Raw genomic sequence first — 19455 nt, forward strand, 5'->3', positions numbered from 1 at the left:
CGGGTTAACTGAGTGGGCAACAAGGTAACAGAGAGAGCTTGCTTTGTTTGTAGGAAGATCAAAGCAGAATTGTTTAAAAGGCATGAAACTTGTAAGCATTGATCCATAGAATCCCTACAATACAGAAGGAGGCCATTCGACCCATCGACTCTGCACTGACCCTCTATAAGAGCACCCTACCTGGGCCCACCCCCCGCCCTATCCCCGTAACCCCACCTACCTGCATACCGTTGGACACCCCAAGGGGCAATTTTAGCATGGCCAATCCGCCTAACCTTGGAATGTGGGAGGAAATCGGAGCACTCAGAGGAAACCCATGCAGACACAGGGAGAAGGTGCAAACTTCACACACGCAGTCGTCCAAGGTCAGAATTGAACCCGGATCCCTAGTGCTGTGAGGCAGCTGTGCTAACCGTTGTGCCACCGTGCCGATGTTCAAAGAATTCCCTTGCACAAGGGACACAGAAAGTTAGCATGCAGGTACAGCAAGCAATTTGGAAGGCAAATGGCCTACTAATTGGTCTTCATTGCAAGGGGAGTGGAGAACAAGAATAAGGAAATTTTGCTCCAATTATATAGGCCTTTGGGGAGACTACCTTGAACACTGTGTGCAGTTTTGGTCTCCAATTGTGAGGAAGGATACACTTGCTTTGAAGATGGTACAGCGAAGGTTCATTAGATTGGTTCCTGGGAGAAGAGAGTTGTCCTATGATGAGAGGTTGATCCAATTGGGCTTTTATTCTCTGGAGTTTAGAAGAATGAGAGGTGATCTCATTCAAACAGACAATATTTTGAAGGGGCTTGACAGGGTTGTCACTGAGAGGTTGTCTCCCCTGGCTGGGGGCATCTAGAACATGCGGTCACAATCTCAGGATGAGGAGTCAATTATTTAGCACTGAGGTGAGTAGAGATTTCTTCACTAAAAGTTGTGAATCTTTGGAACGCTTTATCCAAGAGGGTTATGGATCATCACCGAGTATACCTAGGCCAAGAGAGACAGACTTTTGACCTCTCAGGGAATCAAAGGGTGGAGAGCAGGCAGGAAACTGAAGTTGAAGACAAAGGTCAGCCATGATCATACTAAATGGCAATCGAGGGGTCATATGGTCTGCTACTGCTCCTATTTCTTATATTCCTATGTTCCAGGGACTTGAGTACAGAATCCAGTTGGACACGCCAGTGAAGCATTGAGGAGAGTGCTGGAGATACAGGGCGGGATTCTCTGATCCTGAGGCTAAGTGTTGACGCCGTCGGAAACGCCGTCGCGTTTCTCAACGGCATCAACATGGCCTCAGGATCAGCAATTCTGGCCCCTACAGGGGGCCAGCACGGCACTGGAGCGGCCCATGCTGCTCCAGCTGCTGTTCCCGGTGTCAACTGGGTGCCACTGGGTCCGTGCATGCGGAGTGGCACCGACGCCAATGCGCGCATGCGCAGTGGCTCCCTTCTACGCGCCGGCCCCGACGCAACATGGCGTGGTCCCGCCGGCTTAGAGCAGATTAGAACGCCGCCGGTGGGTCTCGGGTTTTTTGTTACGGCCGCTCGGCCCCTCCCGGGCCGGGAATCGGCGGGGGGTGGGGGGGCGCGTCGAGCGCCCCCCGACCCATGCCGCACCGACCGCGCCGGCGCCAACTCTCCGCTCTGTGGCATGGCGCAAGTTGCCCGGCCCTGGGCTGAGAGAATCCCGCCCACAGTCTTTCCAATGAGACATTGAACTGACGCCTTGTCTGCCCTCTCAGACAGTCTTTAAGACAAACCATGGCATTATTCAGATCACTATTCAGACAGGTGATCCGGTGGTAATTGTATTGCTATTCATGGGAGCTTGCTGTGCGCGGCTTAGGTTGTTTTGTTTCCTTCATAATGGCAGTAACTACACTTCAAAAGTATTTATCTGGCTGTAAGGTGCTTGGCGATGTCCTGTAGCTGGATAAGATGTTACAGAAATGTGAATATTTACTTAATCCAGTTATCATGATTCCTTTTCAATAGAAATATTAGGATTGCTACCGGAACCATTAATTGGAGTTAATTCCCTTACCATGTGCAGACTCAGGAACCTCAATTGGCATCTCCTTATTTTTTAGGCCACTGGCTGATGAAGGCCTTGAAACCTCCTTTGGCTCCTCGTCCTTTTCCTCCTTCCGTTTAGGACGGTTCTCCTTCTCCTTGCGGCTCCCGCCTTTGCCTTTTGGTCTCCTAACTGGGGTGCTGCTGCCCACAGACACCGGTGGCATCGTCGGACCATTACTGGTGCCCGAAGGCCTACGTCTGGGCGAGCTTGGCAAAGACCGGTTCTTCAATCTGTTTTGGAAACAATGACAGGACAAATTCTTTTAAAGAGGGAGGGGGACAAGGAGCTGGAGGGTTGATGCACCCCATTGCTTGCTGACCTGTGCTGGCTCCATTGCAGCAAAATCACCAATTTTTAATTCTCATCCTCATGCTCAAACCATCCAGGCCTCACCCTTCACACCTTGGTAACCTCCTCCAGCTGTACAAGATCTCAGTGTTCCCCCAGTTCTAACCTCTTGAACATTCCGACTTTCTTTGCCCTTCATTGATGGTTGTGCTTTCAGCAACCAAAACTCTAAGCTGCGGAATTCCACTCCTCTCTCTCTCTCTCTGTACCTTCAAGACTCTCCTTAAAACCTACCTCTTTTGGCCACATGTCCTGATCTCTCCTTATCTGGCGCAGCATCAGAATTTGTTCCATCACTCATGCTGCTGTGAAGGGGTTTAGGACATTTTTACTGCTTTAATTCAGGCAACATCAGAGAAGATGCCCGTTTTCATGGATCATCAAAATGCGAGGCAGTTGTTAGAAAGTCTGATGCTGTCTTGATTCAGGGCAGGAATATTGACAGCATTGAGTGTGGAGTTTCCTAACGTCACCCCAGGAACCCCCCCCGTGGAGTCCATGCGAGACCGTGTGGCGCTGATTGGGAGAGAGGTGGAAGGGTTCGGTACAGGATGGTTGATGTTCTCACTGGCTCGCCACCGCATGACCTCCACCCTCTGGCAAGGCAGGGGCAGCTAGCATACATGAACACCTTGACTCCAACGTCACACGCCATTCTGACTCGGACGCATGTCGTCACTCCAGCCAGGGTGAGCCAACAATCTGGATTTTGGTGGATCATTCTGCAATCCGGGTCTGGGCCCGGTCAGGCCTTCCCAGGATGCGTTATCTCCTGGATTTCCGCTTTAACATGACTCTGCTTATACGTTGGGTCCCCAGTGCTCTTTTCCCATTTGTGTGCGTGCGCTGGACCCAGTACATTCTCTTGATGATTCTGTGCACCCTTGTGCTTTCATAGATTATCATAGAATTTACAGTGCAGAAGGAGGCCATTTGGCCCATCGAGTCTGCACCGGCTCTTGGAAAGAGCACCCTACCCAAGGTCAACACCTCCACCCTATCCCCATAACCCAGTAACCCCACCCAACACCAAGGACAATCTTGGACACTCAGGCCAATTTATCATGGCCAATCCACCTAACCTGCACATCTTTGGACTGTGGGAGGAAACCGGAGCACCCGGAGGAAACCGTTCATTCCCACCCTGACCCTCTTTCCCTTCCATGATACCTGCTTCAAATCTGATCATTTTTCTTTTTCAACAGTTCTGATGAAAAATCATTGACTTGAAATGTTGGGCTAGGTATCCCTGCGGTTTCCTGAGCCTCTCAGTCAGGCTGAAATGTTTGGCAGTCACTCAATGTGATTCTTCAGAAGGTGACTTCCCATCTAATTAACAATGCTAGGTGGGCTTTCGAAACTGGAGAGCCAATCAGAGGCCTTCTAGTTTGAAAGGACTAGCGCACTGTAATGGAGGGACCCACTCACCAACTTTTAAAAATCTCCACTAGAAAAATGGTCTTCGCAACCAAACTATGAGACCCTCTGAACCTGTCCAGAGCATTGCCCCCCTCCCCCTGGTCTACCGTTGGGAGGCCGCCTTCACGCAGCTAAACTGGGCCCGTGCCAGTTTAATTGGCTTCAATTGGTCATAGACTACCGGGGTCATAGAATCATAGAACAGAGCAGCAGGAGGCCATTCGGCCCATCGAGTCTTCACCGGCCCTTGGAAAGAGCAGTCTCATTGTTGGGTCATCATAGAATTTCATAGAATTTACAGTGCAGAAGGGGGCCATTCGGCCCATCGAGTCTGCACCGGCTCTTGGAAAGAGCACCGTACCCAAGGTCAACACCTCCACCCTATCCCCATAACCCACTAACCCCACCCAACACTAAGGGCAATTTTGGACACTAAGGGCAATTTATCATGGCCAATCCACCTAACCTGCACATCTTTGGACTGTGGGAGGAAACCGGAGCACCCGGAGGAAACCCACGCACACACGGGGAGGATGTGCAGACTCTGCACAGACAGTGACCCAAGCTGGTATCGAACCTGGGACCCTGGAGCTGTGAAGCAATTGTGCTATCCACAATGCTACCGTGCTGCCCAACTTTGTTCACTCATGTGCAGGAGGGTGATCCTGCCGAGCTCCTGTCCTTCCTCCTCAAAAGTGATCTGGAGGTGGGATGTGTCATGTGAGGGTACCTTTAAGACATGGATGTTTAAGCAATGTACCTTTAAGAAAACAGTGATGTCATGGAGTGGGTGGAGCTCAGCTCAGTTCAGCCATTTTTGCAGTTGAGTTTTGCAGGTTTTTAGTTTCAGTTTTGAAAAGAGCCAGGCGCGTGTCTGTGTTTTGCAGTGAGCTGGATCTCTGCCATAAAAGACCATCTCTGGATCATTTGGGTGATTTAAACTTATAATAATGAAGCCTTTAACCTGATGTGATTTTGTTTAAAGGTGTTAAGTCTTTTGGAAGTTTGAAGGAACATTTTAAGGAATTATTTACAGTTGCACTATTTTCTGAGTTATCTTTGAAGTAAGGGGTGTTGAGAGACCCAATGTTTATTTAAGATGTTAAGTTGAGTTCATGGAATAAACGGTGTTTTGTGTTTAAAAACCCACGTGTCCATAATTGTAATCCCACACCTAGGGAACAAGCCGTGTGCTAGGAAAAGCAACAAATCCATTAAAGGGAGAGGTTGGTTGAGCTCCACGATACATTTTGGGGTTCTGAAAAGCCTCGCCCATAACAGATGGAATGAGAGAACTGGCACATAGGCGCCATCATTAGTGCCTGCCCACCCCCAGGTGGTGCCTAAAACTCAACTCTGTTAACTCTATTTCTCTCTTCTGCCTGGTTTACGTAGTATTCCCAGCCTTTTCTGTATTTATTTCAGACTTCCAGTATTTTGCTTCAGCGTTCAGGCAAGCTGTAACCCAGCACAAGATACAGATGGTCAAACAATACTCCCTGAACAATGGTTTCTGCATGAAAAACACCATGCGATTAACACTCTGCTGCTGCCAATTTTACAATTGACTAATGGAAAACAAAATGGGGGGCCCTTTGGCTTGGAATTTCCAGTCCCGCCCACAACAGGAATGGAAAATTTGGACAGACAGCCAAAAATCCACCGACTTTGTCCAGGAGCGGAATATCCCGCCAATTTAAAGATGGCTAGGTTAAGTAGGTCGAGACTCTATTGTATTGCAAATCTTCGGTGATTTACCCATTCCCTGAGTGGCAGAGCTGTGGTCAGTTACAGCACTCTCTTAATACCCACAGCTCCCCAACCCCACACACCCGACTGAGATCAGTTAACTCTGCACCAGGCCAGAGGTCAATCTGCAGCCTTCTGTTCCATAAGGTTCAATAAAGTAAAGTTGCCATAGTCCCAGATGTCCCTTTCATGTCCTGTATTACAGATGTGATGAAAGACGGGCGAGATTCACCGTTCCCCGACGCCAATTTCATAATCGGTGATCGGGCGGAGGATGCCTTTTGACGTCAAAATCGGGGGCGGCGCTTGTTTGACACAGGTTTTGTATGCTCCGCCCCCTCCGATATGGCATCATCGTGTCGCGCGCTGCACGCCGTTGGGACGGCCTCAGCGCGACACCTGAAGGCCCTCCCCCGATGCTCCGCCCCGATGGGCTGAGTTCCCGACTGCGCGGTTGACGTGTGGTCTCAGCCGTGCGGGACCTCGGCGTGGTGGCTGCAGACTGTGTCCAGCGCCGCCACAGTGGAACGGGAGCCATGCGAGGGCTGAGGGGACTGGTGGGGGTGGCCAGGGGCATTATCTGGCGGGTCGGGTTCGCGCACGGCTGACGCCATGTTTTACGGCGCGACTGCTGCAGGTCGTCGCCGTGCGCATGCGCGGCCACGGACCCGGCCATTCTCCAGGTGCTTTTATCATGGGAGCCGGGGCGGTTCCGTGGCACAGCTGCTAGCCCCTTACCGGTCACAGGATTGGTGAGGGGGTGCCGCCAATTTTTCTGACATAAACCGCCACCGATCCTCCACACTTCGGCTCAAAAATGGTGAATCCAGCCTGTTATTTTTAGAAACTGTGGCTTGAACATTGCTGGGGAATGGGGGGAGAGAGAATCATTACCCAATCTGATAACACAATGTCTGTACACAGTAAACAGAGCGTATGTAATTAAAATTACCCCGAGTATCTCAGCTGATCCTGCGGAATCTCCGCAATGATCGCAATGCAGTATTCACCTACAAAAAGGACGCTGGGGAGAGAGATAATGAGGCCAGATGTGAACTTGCACACATGATCTGCTATCAATTGCATTAGAAAAGGAATAAAACATAGGCAGGAGGGAGCTGCAGGCTGGAATCTAATTGAAGGATTCATCGTGTCATGTATATAGAATAGCGGATATCTTGGAATGAGTTACAGACTGGAGTCTAATCGAGGGGTTTGGGGAGGTTTATATATAGAACAATAGATACCCAGGGGAATGAATTACAGCCGGAAATCTAATTGAGGGGTTTGCGGGGTGGGTGGATATACATAGAAAAACAGAAACACGTGAGTAAGTTACAGACTGGAATCTAATCGAGGGGTTTGGGGAGGTTTATATATAGAATAATAGATACCTGGGAGTGAGTTACACACTGGAATCTAATCAAAGGGTTGTGTGTGTGTGGGGGGGGGGGTTATATATAGAAAAACAGATACCCAGGAGTGAGTTACAGACTGAAATATAATTGAGGCGTTTGGGTGGTTTATATATAGGATAAAAGATATCCAGGAGTGAGTTACAGACTGGAATATAATCAAGAGGTTTGGGTAGTTTATACGTAGACTAACAGAATCCAATCAAGGGATTTGGGTGGTTTATATATAGAATAGCAGATATCCAGGAGCGAGTTACAGAATGCAATCTAATCGAGGGATTTGGGGAGTTTATATACAGAATAACAAATATCCGAGAGTGAGTTGTGGGATGAAAACCAATCGAGGGATTCAGGCCGGTTATGGGGAGAAGGCAGGATAATGGGGATGAGAAAATATCAGCAATGATTGAATGGCGGAGCAGACTCGATGGGTGAGAGGCCTAATTCTGCTCCTGTGTCTTATGGTCTTAATTAATGCCGATTGATAGGACAAAGGGACACTTTAATCTGATCTACATGCAATTTTGCATATAACAAAGGTAATTGGGATATTGGAGAGGGCGGGTCATCATTTTACAAGACCGTAACCTGCAGTGGGGGTTGGTATGGGGTTATTAGGGAGTACCTGGCTTCTCTTGCGACAGACTCTTTACTCCTGACAATGGGAAGAGACTGTCGCTTCCTCAGCATCTTGTTAGCCACACTCCCGGAATTCAACAGGGCATGCTTTTCCTTTGCGTTCTCCCACTCCTTGTCCTTTTTGTCCTTTTTTTCCTTCTTCTTGCTTTCACTCTGGTGACAGAATGGAAAGAGGGTTCAAAGTACGAGACAAACAACAAGTAAAATGGTGGAAAAATCAATAAAGAGGAATGGGGGGGGTTCCAAAAAGGAAATGGGCAGGGTACAGGCCCAACATGTTCCCCTCGAGGGTAATAAGAAGGAGTAACAAGCCCAAAGAACCATGGATGACCAGAGACAATCAGGATAAGATGAGAAGGGTAAGAGAGACAGTTAGCAAGTAAATGGGGAGCAAATCAGCAGAGACATTAGTGGAGTGCAGAAAGTGCAGGATGGAGCTTAAGGAAGCAATTAGGAGAGCAAAGAGGGGATATGAGAAACCTCAAGCTGTAAAATGTAAAGAAAATCTCAAGATATTCTATTTGTAGATCAATGGGAAAAGTATAACCAGGGAAAGAGTAGGGTCCATTTGGGAATAAGGGAGAAATATGTGGATGGAGCCAGAGGACATTGGTAGTGTGTTGAAAAATACTTCACATCTGTCTTCATCCAAGAGAATGAGGAGGTAGATATGGAACTTATAGAGAGACTGAGGTTATTGAGCAAGTTGTCACAGGAAGGGACCAGGTATTGGAGGTATTGGCAGGCTTAAAAGTGGACAAATCTCCAAGTCCGGATGACTTGTGTCCCAGGATCCTGTGGGAAGCGCAGGAGGAGATTGCAGGGGCTCTCTGGCCACAGGGGAGGTGCCAGAGGACTGGAGAACAGCTAATGTGGTCCCACTATTTAAGAAAGGTTGTAGAGCCAAGCCAGGAAACTACAGGAGTCTCACATCAGTGCTGGGAAGCTATTGAAGAAAATTCTGAAGGAAAGAATCTATCTCCACTTGGAGAGGCCAGGTTTGATCAGGAATAGTCAGCGTGGCTATGTGAAAGGGAGGTCATGCCAAACAAATTTGACTGAATTCTTTGAGCTTGCGACCAGGTATGTAGATGAGGGTAGTGCAGTTGATGTAGTTTACATGGATTTTAGCAAACCCGTGACAAGGTCCCACATGGGAGACTTATAAAGAAGGCAACTGTACATGGGATACAGGGTAACTTGATAAGGTGGATACAAAATTGTCTTAGCTGTAGGAGTCAGAGGGTGATGACAGACGGCTGCTTTAGTGACTGGAAGCCAGTGACCAGTGGCGTACCACAGGTATCTGTGCTGGGCCCCTTGTTGTTTGTCTTTTGTACAAACAACATAGATGACTATGTGGGGGATAGGATCAGTAAGTTTGCAGATAACACAAAGATTGGCTGGGTGGTTAACAGTGAGGTTGAGTGTCTTGGGTTACAGGAAGATATTAATGGGATGGCCAAATAGGCAGAAAAGCGGCAGATGGAAATTAACCCTGAAAAGTGTGACACTTTGGTAGGAGTAATATTACAAGGAAGTATTCAATGAATGGCTTGACACTGGGAAGTTCGCAGGAACAAAGGGACCATGGCACGTTTGTCCATAGATCTCTGAAGGCAGAAGGGCAGGTTAATAGGGTGGTAAAAAAGGCATGTAGGACACTTGCCTTTATCAAGTGATGCATGGATTACAAAAGCAGGGAGATCATGTTGAAGTTGTTTCAAACTTTGGTGAGGCCACAGCTGGAGTACTGTGCGTAATTCTGGTCGCCACATTACAAGGTGTGATTGCACTGGATGAGGTGCAGAGGTGATTCACCAGGATGTGGCCTGGGATGGAACATTTAAGTTATGAAGAGAGGTTGGATAGGCTTGGGTTGTTTTCCCTGGAGCAGAGAAGATTGAGGGGCGACCTGATCGAGGTGTACACGATTATGAGGGACATGGACAGGGTGGACAGGGAGCAGCTGTTCCTTAGTTGAAGGGTCAGTTACAAGGGGACACAAGTTCAAGGTGAAAGGCAGGAGGTTTAGGGGGGATTTGAGGAAAAACCTTTTTACCCAGAAGGTGGCGACGGTCTGGAATGCACTGCCTGGGAGGGTGGTAGAGGTGGGTTGCCTCACATCCTTTAAAAAGGACCTGGATGAACACTTGGCACGTCATAACATTCAAGGCTATGGGCCAAGTGCTGGCAAATGGGATTAGGTAGGCAGGTCAGTGCCTTTCATGCTTCGGTGCAGACTCGATGGGCCAAAGTGCCTCGCCTGCACTGTGTTAGTCTGTGATTCTGTGGTTGACATTAGTTATTCTATCACTCCAGAACCGTCTGTTGCACTGAAGGCCAAGCGAAAAGCAAAATAGAGGCACAGTCTTGCGAAGGCCTGTTGCCAAACGAGTGTCCATGTTCGAAGGACTGCAGCATGGGATGACAGGGAGACACCGAACCTGCCTCTCGTTCAACCTTCAGACTCTCATTAAGTGAAATATTTCCTCTTTTGAAAGGATATGGGTTGCGAGTGGTCACAGGGTTCAAACCAATGGCAAGTGAGGAGTATACACCCTAGTACGAACTTTTTTTTCTATTCATTCCTGGGATGAGGCCTTAACTGGCTGGGCATTTATTGCCCATCCCTAATTGCAATTGATGAGCTTTTTTAAGCCTCAACCACATTGCTGTGGGCCTGGAGTCACATGTAAGCCAGATTAGGTAAGGTTGGCAGATTTCCTTCCCTCAAGGAGATTAATGAACCAGGTGAGTTTTTATTAAAATTCAAGATTTTTTAAAAAATCAATAATGCTGGGGTGGGATTTGAACCCAGGTCCCCAGATCCAGATCTCTTGACAGTGACAAGACCACAACACCACCACCTCCCCTCGTTGGCCTGACTAGTTTGTTTCTGTGCAGTTTGCAAGATGAAGAACAGAAGAAAGCAAGGGATATGGCAAGGGTTTCAACATCATGATGGTTAGGCCTCTGCTGGTGAATAAATAAAGTATGGACAAACACACACAATTTCTAACATTGGACTTGAACAGATCGATCTCAGTTACTGGGGCCAGCTTCACTCCCATATAGAGTTATTACTTGAGTACTGTATTGGAAACCCCTCACCCCCATGGTCAACAACTCTGGGGAGTATCTCTGTAAGTTTTGTTACATAGCTTTCTTTCCCCACAACCAACAATTTTATAACAAATCTATGAAGGTGTGGGAAAAATGCACACTATTTTAATTAATACCCCCCCCCACCCCCTCCCCATTATTGTTATCTGTTGCTCTCAGCAGTGTCCTAAAAATTAATTTTCAATTTCCTGAGATTCCAGGACACGTCTGGAGGGTTAGCAACCTTATCCTGCCTTATCCTCCCTCACGTTGTAAAGCTCCATCAGATCTCAAACTGAAGCTGTCTGAACAGGAAAGACATCAGGGTAAAACAATACAAAGGAACAATTTCCTCTTCTACACACACACACGCAGAGACAGAGGGCTCCCACTCTCACACCGGACATTCCACACACACACACATACAGACACACAAAACACAGACAAGCAGAGACACAGGCTCCCACTCTCGCACTGCAATCTCCACACACCGCACTCTCCGCACTCACACATAGACACCACACAGACACACATACATACAAAACACACACACAGAGACTACCACTCTTGCACCACAATCTCCACACAACGCACGCTCACAAAACAAACAGACACAGGCCCCCACTCTCGCACCGCAATCTCCACACACTGCACTCTCCACACAACTCACAACCACACACACACACAGGTTCCCACTCTCGCAGCGCACCCTCCACACATACGCACAAGCACACAACGCACCACACACTTAGCTTTTTATATAAGTTAGTAACACGCCATTGGTTACTCAATAGTACAGTAGTACTTGATATAAATTTGACCTGTGACGTTTACCAGAATGACATATTGGGGACAGGACAAACACTGAATAGTAAATTGAATACTTGAAGCACCGTAACCATTGTTATGTCAGTGAACATGCAACTGTATAACATATAGCAAGATCCCAGAATTAAATTAATTAAATTAAATTAAATGACCAATTAATCTGGTTTCAGACTAGGTTGAGGGGGAAATTGTGGCCAGGACACTGGGAAAATTCTCTCCTGTTCTTAGAATAGCACTGTGCGATGTTTTATATCCACCTTGAACAACCAGAACTGGAAGACAAGGGGCTGGATTCTCCACCCTGTCGCGCCAGATTTCTGGTTCAGCACGCCGGGGGGATGCTCCGTTTCGCCGGCTGGTCAATGGGCTTTCCATTGTGGGACAGCCCCACGCAGTCGGGAAACCCCCGGGCTGCCAGCAAAATGGAGCATCCCAACGGCAGAGAATCCAGCCCAAGACCTCAGTCTAACATCTCATCCTGAAGGCGACACTTCTGACAATGCTGCACTCCCTCAGTACTTCAGTGGAGAATTGGCCTTTGTTATGTCAATGGAGTGAGGCTTGGATCCACAAATATCTAGCTCAGAGATACTATCACTGAGCCACACTGCTGCTGTTTTTTGTTTTCTCCTCAGCTTTTCTGAAAGCACTGCCCTTTGCTGCTTGCAGTTGCCTGGCAACCAGCGGCCCACTGGTACCTCGCTCGAGGTGAGCCTGGGCACTGAGCAGGGAAAGGCATCACTGTCGGGTCCAGAGCTGTCTGGGCCCTAGGCACTGTCAGCTCAGTTCACTGGTGAACGATGAGGAGGAGGAAGCTATCATTCCTTGTTCTAACCTAGGAATATCAAGGGCTATTAACACAATCCAAATACCACAAAGTGCAGAAGGTTTAATTTAGATAGACATCATGATCGGCGTAGGTTTGGAGGGCTGAAGGGCCTGTTCCTGTGGTATACTGTTCTTTATTCAATCCTCCCGAGCTGATGTGAAGCAAGCTGAACCAAGTCGGTCACTGGCTTAGGGAGCAAAATAAATCAGCCAGTATTATTGGTCCTCCTCGCAGTGAGCTCTTTGGGAAGCGGTTAGATGTTGGGGTGGATCGGTACAATTTTGATTGCAAAGCTGGCCTCTCGCGCGTGTCCAGGTTTACAATGCAGGGTATCACAACTTGGCTCATTCTGAAGGCTGCTTGTGCAACTCAATCCGACAAGAAGTTAACACCTCCAGAAGCAGAAGAGAAAACAGGCAAGTGGAGAAAAAAAAAGACCGATAAATAATTAATTCCTCATCAACAGACAAAAGATTGAATTAATAATTTAGTCTGATTCACTGCCGTAGAGATGAATAGTTTCGGGGTAGATCACAGTCAAAGTAAGGCTACTAATTGTGACCCAGGAAGATCTTGTTGACAGTGATTTACAGCTCTTTACATAGGGAGCCTTTCTCGTTTCTACCGGTTACGTGGTTACTCACCAGGTGGGGATCAGTCCTGCGCCGTCCTGGGATTTCAGGTGTACTGAGAGCAGCTCTCCATCGATTAGAGCATCTGTGAAGGGGTTTGCCACTACTTGGGGCTACTGGGCTGGCTGAGGCTGAGCGAGGACAGAGGGGGACAACTAGCAGGTTCACAGAAACAGAGAGGGAGAGCATCGGGGAGGCAAATGGTGCAGGGAGGGAGAGAAGGACAGTGAGGAGGGGGGCAGAGGGGAGGATTGGGGTTTGAAACACAGAGGGAGTGGGGAGGGAGAGAGAGGATGAGGGGGGAGAGGGCATGGTGGGAGCAGGGAATAAGAGATGCAGGGAGCAGGAAATGAGGAGAGAGAGAAAGAGACAAAGAGGAGGAGGGAGGGAGATGGGGGGGGGGGATAGAGAATAAAAGTTAAACACAGAAGAGAAATGAGTAGAAGAACAAATAGCAGGGGAAAAGGAGAACAATGAAGATGGAGACACAGAGAGAGGATATATTGAGAGTAGATGTAACAGACACAAAGATAAAAGGAAGACAGCAGGGGATAAGAGAGGAACAGTAAGATAGGGGAGATGAACAGTGAGGCAGAGTTCAAGAGAGAGTTACAGAGAAATAATGAAAAAGGAGAGGGGGAGAGAGTCGGCACGATTGATAGCAATGGAGGGGAGAGAGAACAAAGATTGGATACAACGTTATTTTCAATTTTTAAAACAGGCCATTGACCAAAATCACTCCCAACTGTAAACTGTGTCGGTTCAATGAGAGGACAAACCTGAATCACGTCCGTTACTTGTTAAAACAGCGACACTCCTGCTCCTGGCGAGGAAGGACAGGGTTGGGGTCATCAATCGATCCACAATACTGCTCTCCCATGGACTCAACTGCAAACGGCGAGCTGCAGGAAGACAAGACCCTTTTCACTGATTAGGCACCTGGCAATGAACGCTGGTGAGGGGGAGGGCGGCGGCGGCTTTTGTGGGGCTCTCTCAGACCACCCAACCCAGAGAGCCAGGCCGAAGCACAGCCGGCGATATTCGTGGGGAAACAAATAAAAGTCAGTGAATGCCCGACATACATCGCAATTGGCTGGGGAGGATTCAAATGGGGCAATTCAATCTCAGCATTTATCATCCATTTGCAGTTCCACGGCCCCAGCATTATGATTAAACCTGGAAGCATGGAAAGTGGGCATTCGGTGTTGCTCAATGGGACTCATTCCCTTGTCATTCTCAATAGCTCTGTGAGGCTATCCTCTCCAAGCATTTAATCAAAGTCCCATGGAAAGGTACTATTCAATCTGCTTCTGGCAGTGTTTCAGACACCATTCCAACTTTCTAAATGTTCCTCCTCATCTTCCCGTTGGTTCTTTAACCATTGACCTTAAATACATCTGCTCTGATTAAGGATCCCCCTGCCAGAAGAAATGGGGTCTCCTTACTTGTCCTGTCAAAACCCTTTATAAGTTTCAACATCTGTTAACTTTCCTCTTCAGTAACATAAAAAGAAGCTCGGCTTTTCTGAACTCTTAGTCATCCCTACGATTAATTCCACACCATATGTGGAATCTTGTGACAGCGACTGGGGTCTAGGTCGATGGCCGGAGAGCCAGTGAGAGCCCTGCGCTATCTCTGTTCAGAAGGCCCGTCCCAACTTGTTCCACTCAGACACTTGACCGACCAGCGCCAGGTCTACCCCCACGATCAAGGACCCCAATCAGGGTGGGGGTGCAACTTCCTCCAGCCAAGAGTTGCCGGTCAATCAGGGGCTGACAGCTCCATTGAATGGCAGCGTTACCAGGGATGCAGAGGCCTAGAATCATCGTTGGATCCCAGGCTGGAGGTAAGCGATAGCGGAAGGCGGGTGGGGTGGAGTGGAGTGAAGGGGCCAGCAGCAATGACAACTACCACCCTCCTGCCTGATTATATGTCCCTGCCACCAAATTCACATTAGGGGAGAAAATCAAGGCCTGGATTCTTCGCTTTGGGAATTGCAATCGGGCAGAGAATCACAGGAGGATAAAAATACTCTGAAAGAGCCTCAAATATTGTTGGGCTTGCTGGGGGTCCGTGGCTGTCCGGGCTGGGGGCAGTAGCAGGGAACAACTTGGAGCCAAGTCCGTGGACTCGGGGTGTCCCCCTTGGGATCGGGGTGGCCTGGCTCAGGCCGTCAGTGCTGCAGTATGTGTGTTTAAACGCACCCCTTTGGTGCTCCTTATAGGCTCCTGGCTGCTCACACTGCTGAGTGCTGCCTGTATCCTTTGAATGCCCAGAAGACCTCTGGTCATATGGGAGGCCACCCCTCTGGACACCCTCATACCCCAGCTGCCTCATCAAAGGGATGGAAGTGGCCAAGCTCAATCAGGGGTACACCAGGTGTTGGCATGCCTCAGAAATGCTGCTCGATTGCAGAGGAAGCAGGAGATCAGCAAAGCTCACCTCAACCAGGGAACACCTGCACAGCATGCCTTTGGAATCTTCCATGGTTCTCTGCTCCTCTCAGGGTGGAGGCCTCAACAGCTCCAGCTGTCAGGCTCTTTGGCACTAACTCTAGCCCCAGCGGTTACAATGCCCACAGGGCTGGGAATTGCTCTCAATTCACGCTGGCAGATTGCTGGAGCATGCCCTGACTCACTTACCGAATAGCGTTCCCAACAGAAATGCGAATCGAATGCTATTCAGTCCTGTCGGCAATACTTAGTCCCCTAAACAGAGAATTCTGGCCAAGCTTTCACCCTATTTGTGCAGACCTCTCTGAGAACTGTTGTGTAAAGGATTCAACCCTATAGTCCAAACAGTTCCCAGATTCAATCCAGGGGCGAAGAGCTATTCTCCAGCCCCGGCAGTAGTGCAGCAATATGATTGGCCTCAATGAACTGCGCTAGTGAGAAGCTAAGGAATAAAGAGGTCTGCTGCTCATTAGGATTAGGTTCAACTGAGATGTTCCGCATGGTTTGCTGACATTCAAAAGGTTGTACGATTGACCACTTCGGCAGTTCTATCAGACAACCGGGAATCAACTTAATTTGAGGGCCGCAGAGCTAGAACTAGCCCCACTAAAGGGTGTCCAAGGCCAAGGCAACAGACAGATCTGTTAGGTGGTCGCAGAGGTACATTTGGGGCCAGTGCCACCATGTGGTCATCCAATAAGGGCTAGGGCAAACACTGCCACTGGGGACAGTAAGCATTGCCACAGAACCTGGGCTGGACAGCCAGCACTGGGGCAGCTCCGACAGAGGACAGAGCGAAGGTTAATGCCACTTCTGTCCGTTGACCATGGAAGAATGGACAGCTCCGTCACAGAACAATACAGATTGAGAAGCATGACCAATGCTGTCACTTACACTGGATTATCAATTTAGGATTTAGCTGCAGTTAGTTACCTTTGGAAGTCACTGACCTTTATAAGACATTTCATAATGTATTCAAAGGTCAGAACAATTCGCAGCAATTGTTCCCCTTGGTAGGTGCAGTGTAACCAAACCCCTTTCAAGATGGAAACATCTCACTGTGATCTAAAATTATTGCACAATACCACGTAAACTGGAAATTTGAAATAAAAACAGAAGGACCTGAAACACCAACTCTGATCCATTCTCCACAGGTGCAGCCAGACCTGCGGACCTTTTTCCAGCATTTTCTGTTTATTTATCTCATTGTGATCCATCACTTGCACCAATATTGGTATCCGTGTCTTCACTGGGATCCTGTCAGTGTGATCTATTACTAACATTGAGATCCTGTCAGTGTGATCTATTACTAACATTGAGATCCTGGCAGTGTAATCCATCACTAACACTGGGATCCTGTCAGCGTGATCTATTACTAACATTGAGATCCTGTCACTGTGATCTATCATTAACACTGGGATCCTGCCAGTCTGATCTATCACTAATATTGAGATCCTGTCAGTGTGATCTATCACTAACACGAGAATCCTGTCAGTGTGATCTATCACTAACATTGAGATCCTGTCAGTGTGATCTATCACTAACACGAGAATCCTGTCAGTGTGATCTATCACTAACATTGAAACCCTGTCAGTGTGATCTATCACTAACACGAGAATCCTGTCAGTGTGATCTATCACTAACATTGAAACCCTGTCAGTGTGATCTATCGCTAACACTAGAATCCTGTCAGTGTGATCTATCACTAACATTGAAACCCTGTCAGTGTGATCTATCGCTAACACTAGAATCCTGTCAGTGTGATCTATCACTAACATTGAAACCCTGTCAGTGTGATCTATCGCTAACACTAGAATCCTGTCAGTGTGATCTATCACTAACACTGCAATTCTGTCAGTGTGATCTATCGCTAACACTAGAATCCTGTCAGTGTGATCTATCACTAACATTGAAACCCTGTCAGTGTAATCCATCACTAACACTGGGATCCTGTCACTGTGATCTATCACTAACACGAGAATCCTGTCAGTGTGATCTATCACTAACATTGAGATCCTGTCAGTGTGATCTATCACTAATACTGGGATCCTGTCAGTGTGATCTATCACTAACACTGGGGTCCTGTCAGTGTGATTTATCACTAACACTGGGGTCCTGTCAGTGTGATCTATTACTAACATTGAGATCCTGTCAGTGTGATCTATCACTAACACTGGGATCCTGTCAGTGTGATCTATTACTAACACTGGGATCCTGTCAGTGTGATCTATCACTAACACTGGGATCCTGTCAGTGTGATCTATCACTAACACTGGGGTCCTGTCAGTGTGATTTATCACTAACACTGGGGTCCTGTCAGTGTGATCTATTACTAACATTGAGATCCTGTCAGTGTGATCTATCACTAACACTGGGATCCTGTCAGTGTGATCTATTACTAACATTGAGATCCTGTTGGTGTGATCTATCACTAACACTGGGATTCTGTTGATGTGATCTATCACTAACACTGAGATACTGTCAGTGCGACCTATCACTAACACTGGGGTCCTGTCAGTGTGATCTATTACTAACATTGAGATCCTGTCAGTGTGATCTATCACTAACACTGGGATCCTGTCAGTGTGATCTATCACTAACATTGAGATCCTGTCAGAGCGACCTATCACTAACACTGGGATCCTGTCAGTGTGATCTATCACTAACTCTGGGAACTGGTCAGTGTGATCTATCACTGACACTGGGATCCTGTCACTGTGATCTATCTCGAACACTAGGATCCTGTTAGTGTGATCTATCACTAACACTGGCATCCTGTCAGTGTGATCTATCACGAACACAAGGATCCTGCCAGTGTGATCTATCACTAACACAAGGATCCTGTCAGTGTGATCTATCACTAACACTGGGATCCTGTCAGTGTGATCTATCACTAACACTGGGGTCCTGTCAGTGTGATTTATCACTAACACTGGGGTCCTGTCAGTGTGATCTATTACTAACATTGAGATCCTGTCAGTGTGATCTATCACTAACACTGGGATCCTGTCAGTGTGATCTATTACTAACATTGAGATCCTGTTGGTGTGATCTATCACTAACACTGGGATTCTGTTGATGTGATCTATCACTAACACTGAGATACTGTCAGTGCGACCTATCACTAACACTGGGGTCCTGTCAGTGTGATCTATTACTAACATTGAGATCCTGTCAGTGTGATCTATCACTAACACTGGGATCCTGTCAGTGTGATCTATCACTAACATTGAGATCCTGTCAGAGCGACCTATCACTAACACTGGGATCCTGTCAGTGTGATCTATCACTAACTCTGGGAACTGGTCAGTGTGATCTATCACTGACACTGGGATCCTGTCACTGTGATCTATCTCGAACACTAGGATCCTGTTAGTGTGATCTATCACTAACACTGGCATCCTGTCAGTGTGATCTATCACGAACACAAGGATCCTGCCAGTGTGATCTATCACTAACACAAGGATCCTGTCAGTGTGATCTATCACTAACACTGGGATCCTGTCAGTGTGATCTATCACTAACACAAGGATCCTGTCAGTGTGATCTATCACTAACACTGGGATCCTGTCAGTGTGATCTATCACTAACACAAGGATCCTGTCAGTGTGATCTATCACTAACACTGACATCCTGTCAGTGTGATCTATCACTAACACTGACATCCTGTCAGTGTGATCTATCACTAACACTGGGATCCTCTCAGTGTGATTTATCACTAACACTGACATCCTGTCAGTGTGATCTATCACTAACACTGACATCCTGTCAGTGTGATCTATCACTAACACTGGCATCCTGTCAGTGTGATCTATCACTGACACTGGGATCCTCTCAGTGTGATTTATCACTAACACTGGGATCCTGTCAGTGTGATCTATCACTAACACTGGCATCCTGTCAGTGTGATCTATCACTGACACTGGGATCCTCTCAGTGTGATTTATCCTAATACTGGGATCCT

At 47.7% G+C, this 19455-nt stretch overlaps 1 protein-coding gene across 6 annotated transcripts in view; it reads right to left on the reverse strand.

The window, feature by feature from the left end:
- Positions 1-19455, reverse strand: part of map7d1a (MAP7 domain containing 1a) — a 407069-nt gene that overhangs the window by 40739 nt on the left and 346875 nt on the right. For 5 of the 6 annotated variants that reach the window (XM_072502058.1, XM_072502051.1, XM_072502047.1 and 2 more), the window contains 5 exons: positions 13818-13940; positions 13051-13193; positions 7631-7797; positions 6329-6454; positions 2042-2304 (listed from right to left, as the gene is read on the reverse strand). In XM_072502058.1, the coding sequence (XP_072358159.1) occupies positions 2042-2304; positions 6329-6454; positions 7631-7797; positions 13051-13193; positions 13818-13940 (822 nt within the window). The remainder of the gene's footprint in view (positions 1-2041; positions 2305-6328; positions 6455-7630; positions 7798-13050; positions 13194-13817; positions 13941-19455) is intronic. The other variant, XM_072502083.1, reaches the window with a different exon arrangement.

This window comes from Scyliorhinus torazame, chromosome 1, assembly GCF_047496885.1.
Source record: "Scyliorhinus torazame isolate Kashiwa2021f chromosome 1, sScyTor2.1, whole genome shotgun sequence".
NCBI lineage: Eukaryota > Metazoa > Chordata > Chondrichthyes > Carcharhiniformes > Scyliorhinidae > Scyliorhinus > Scyliorhinus torazame.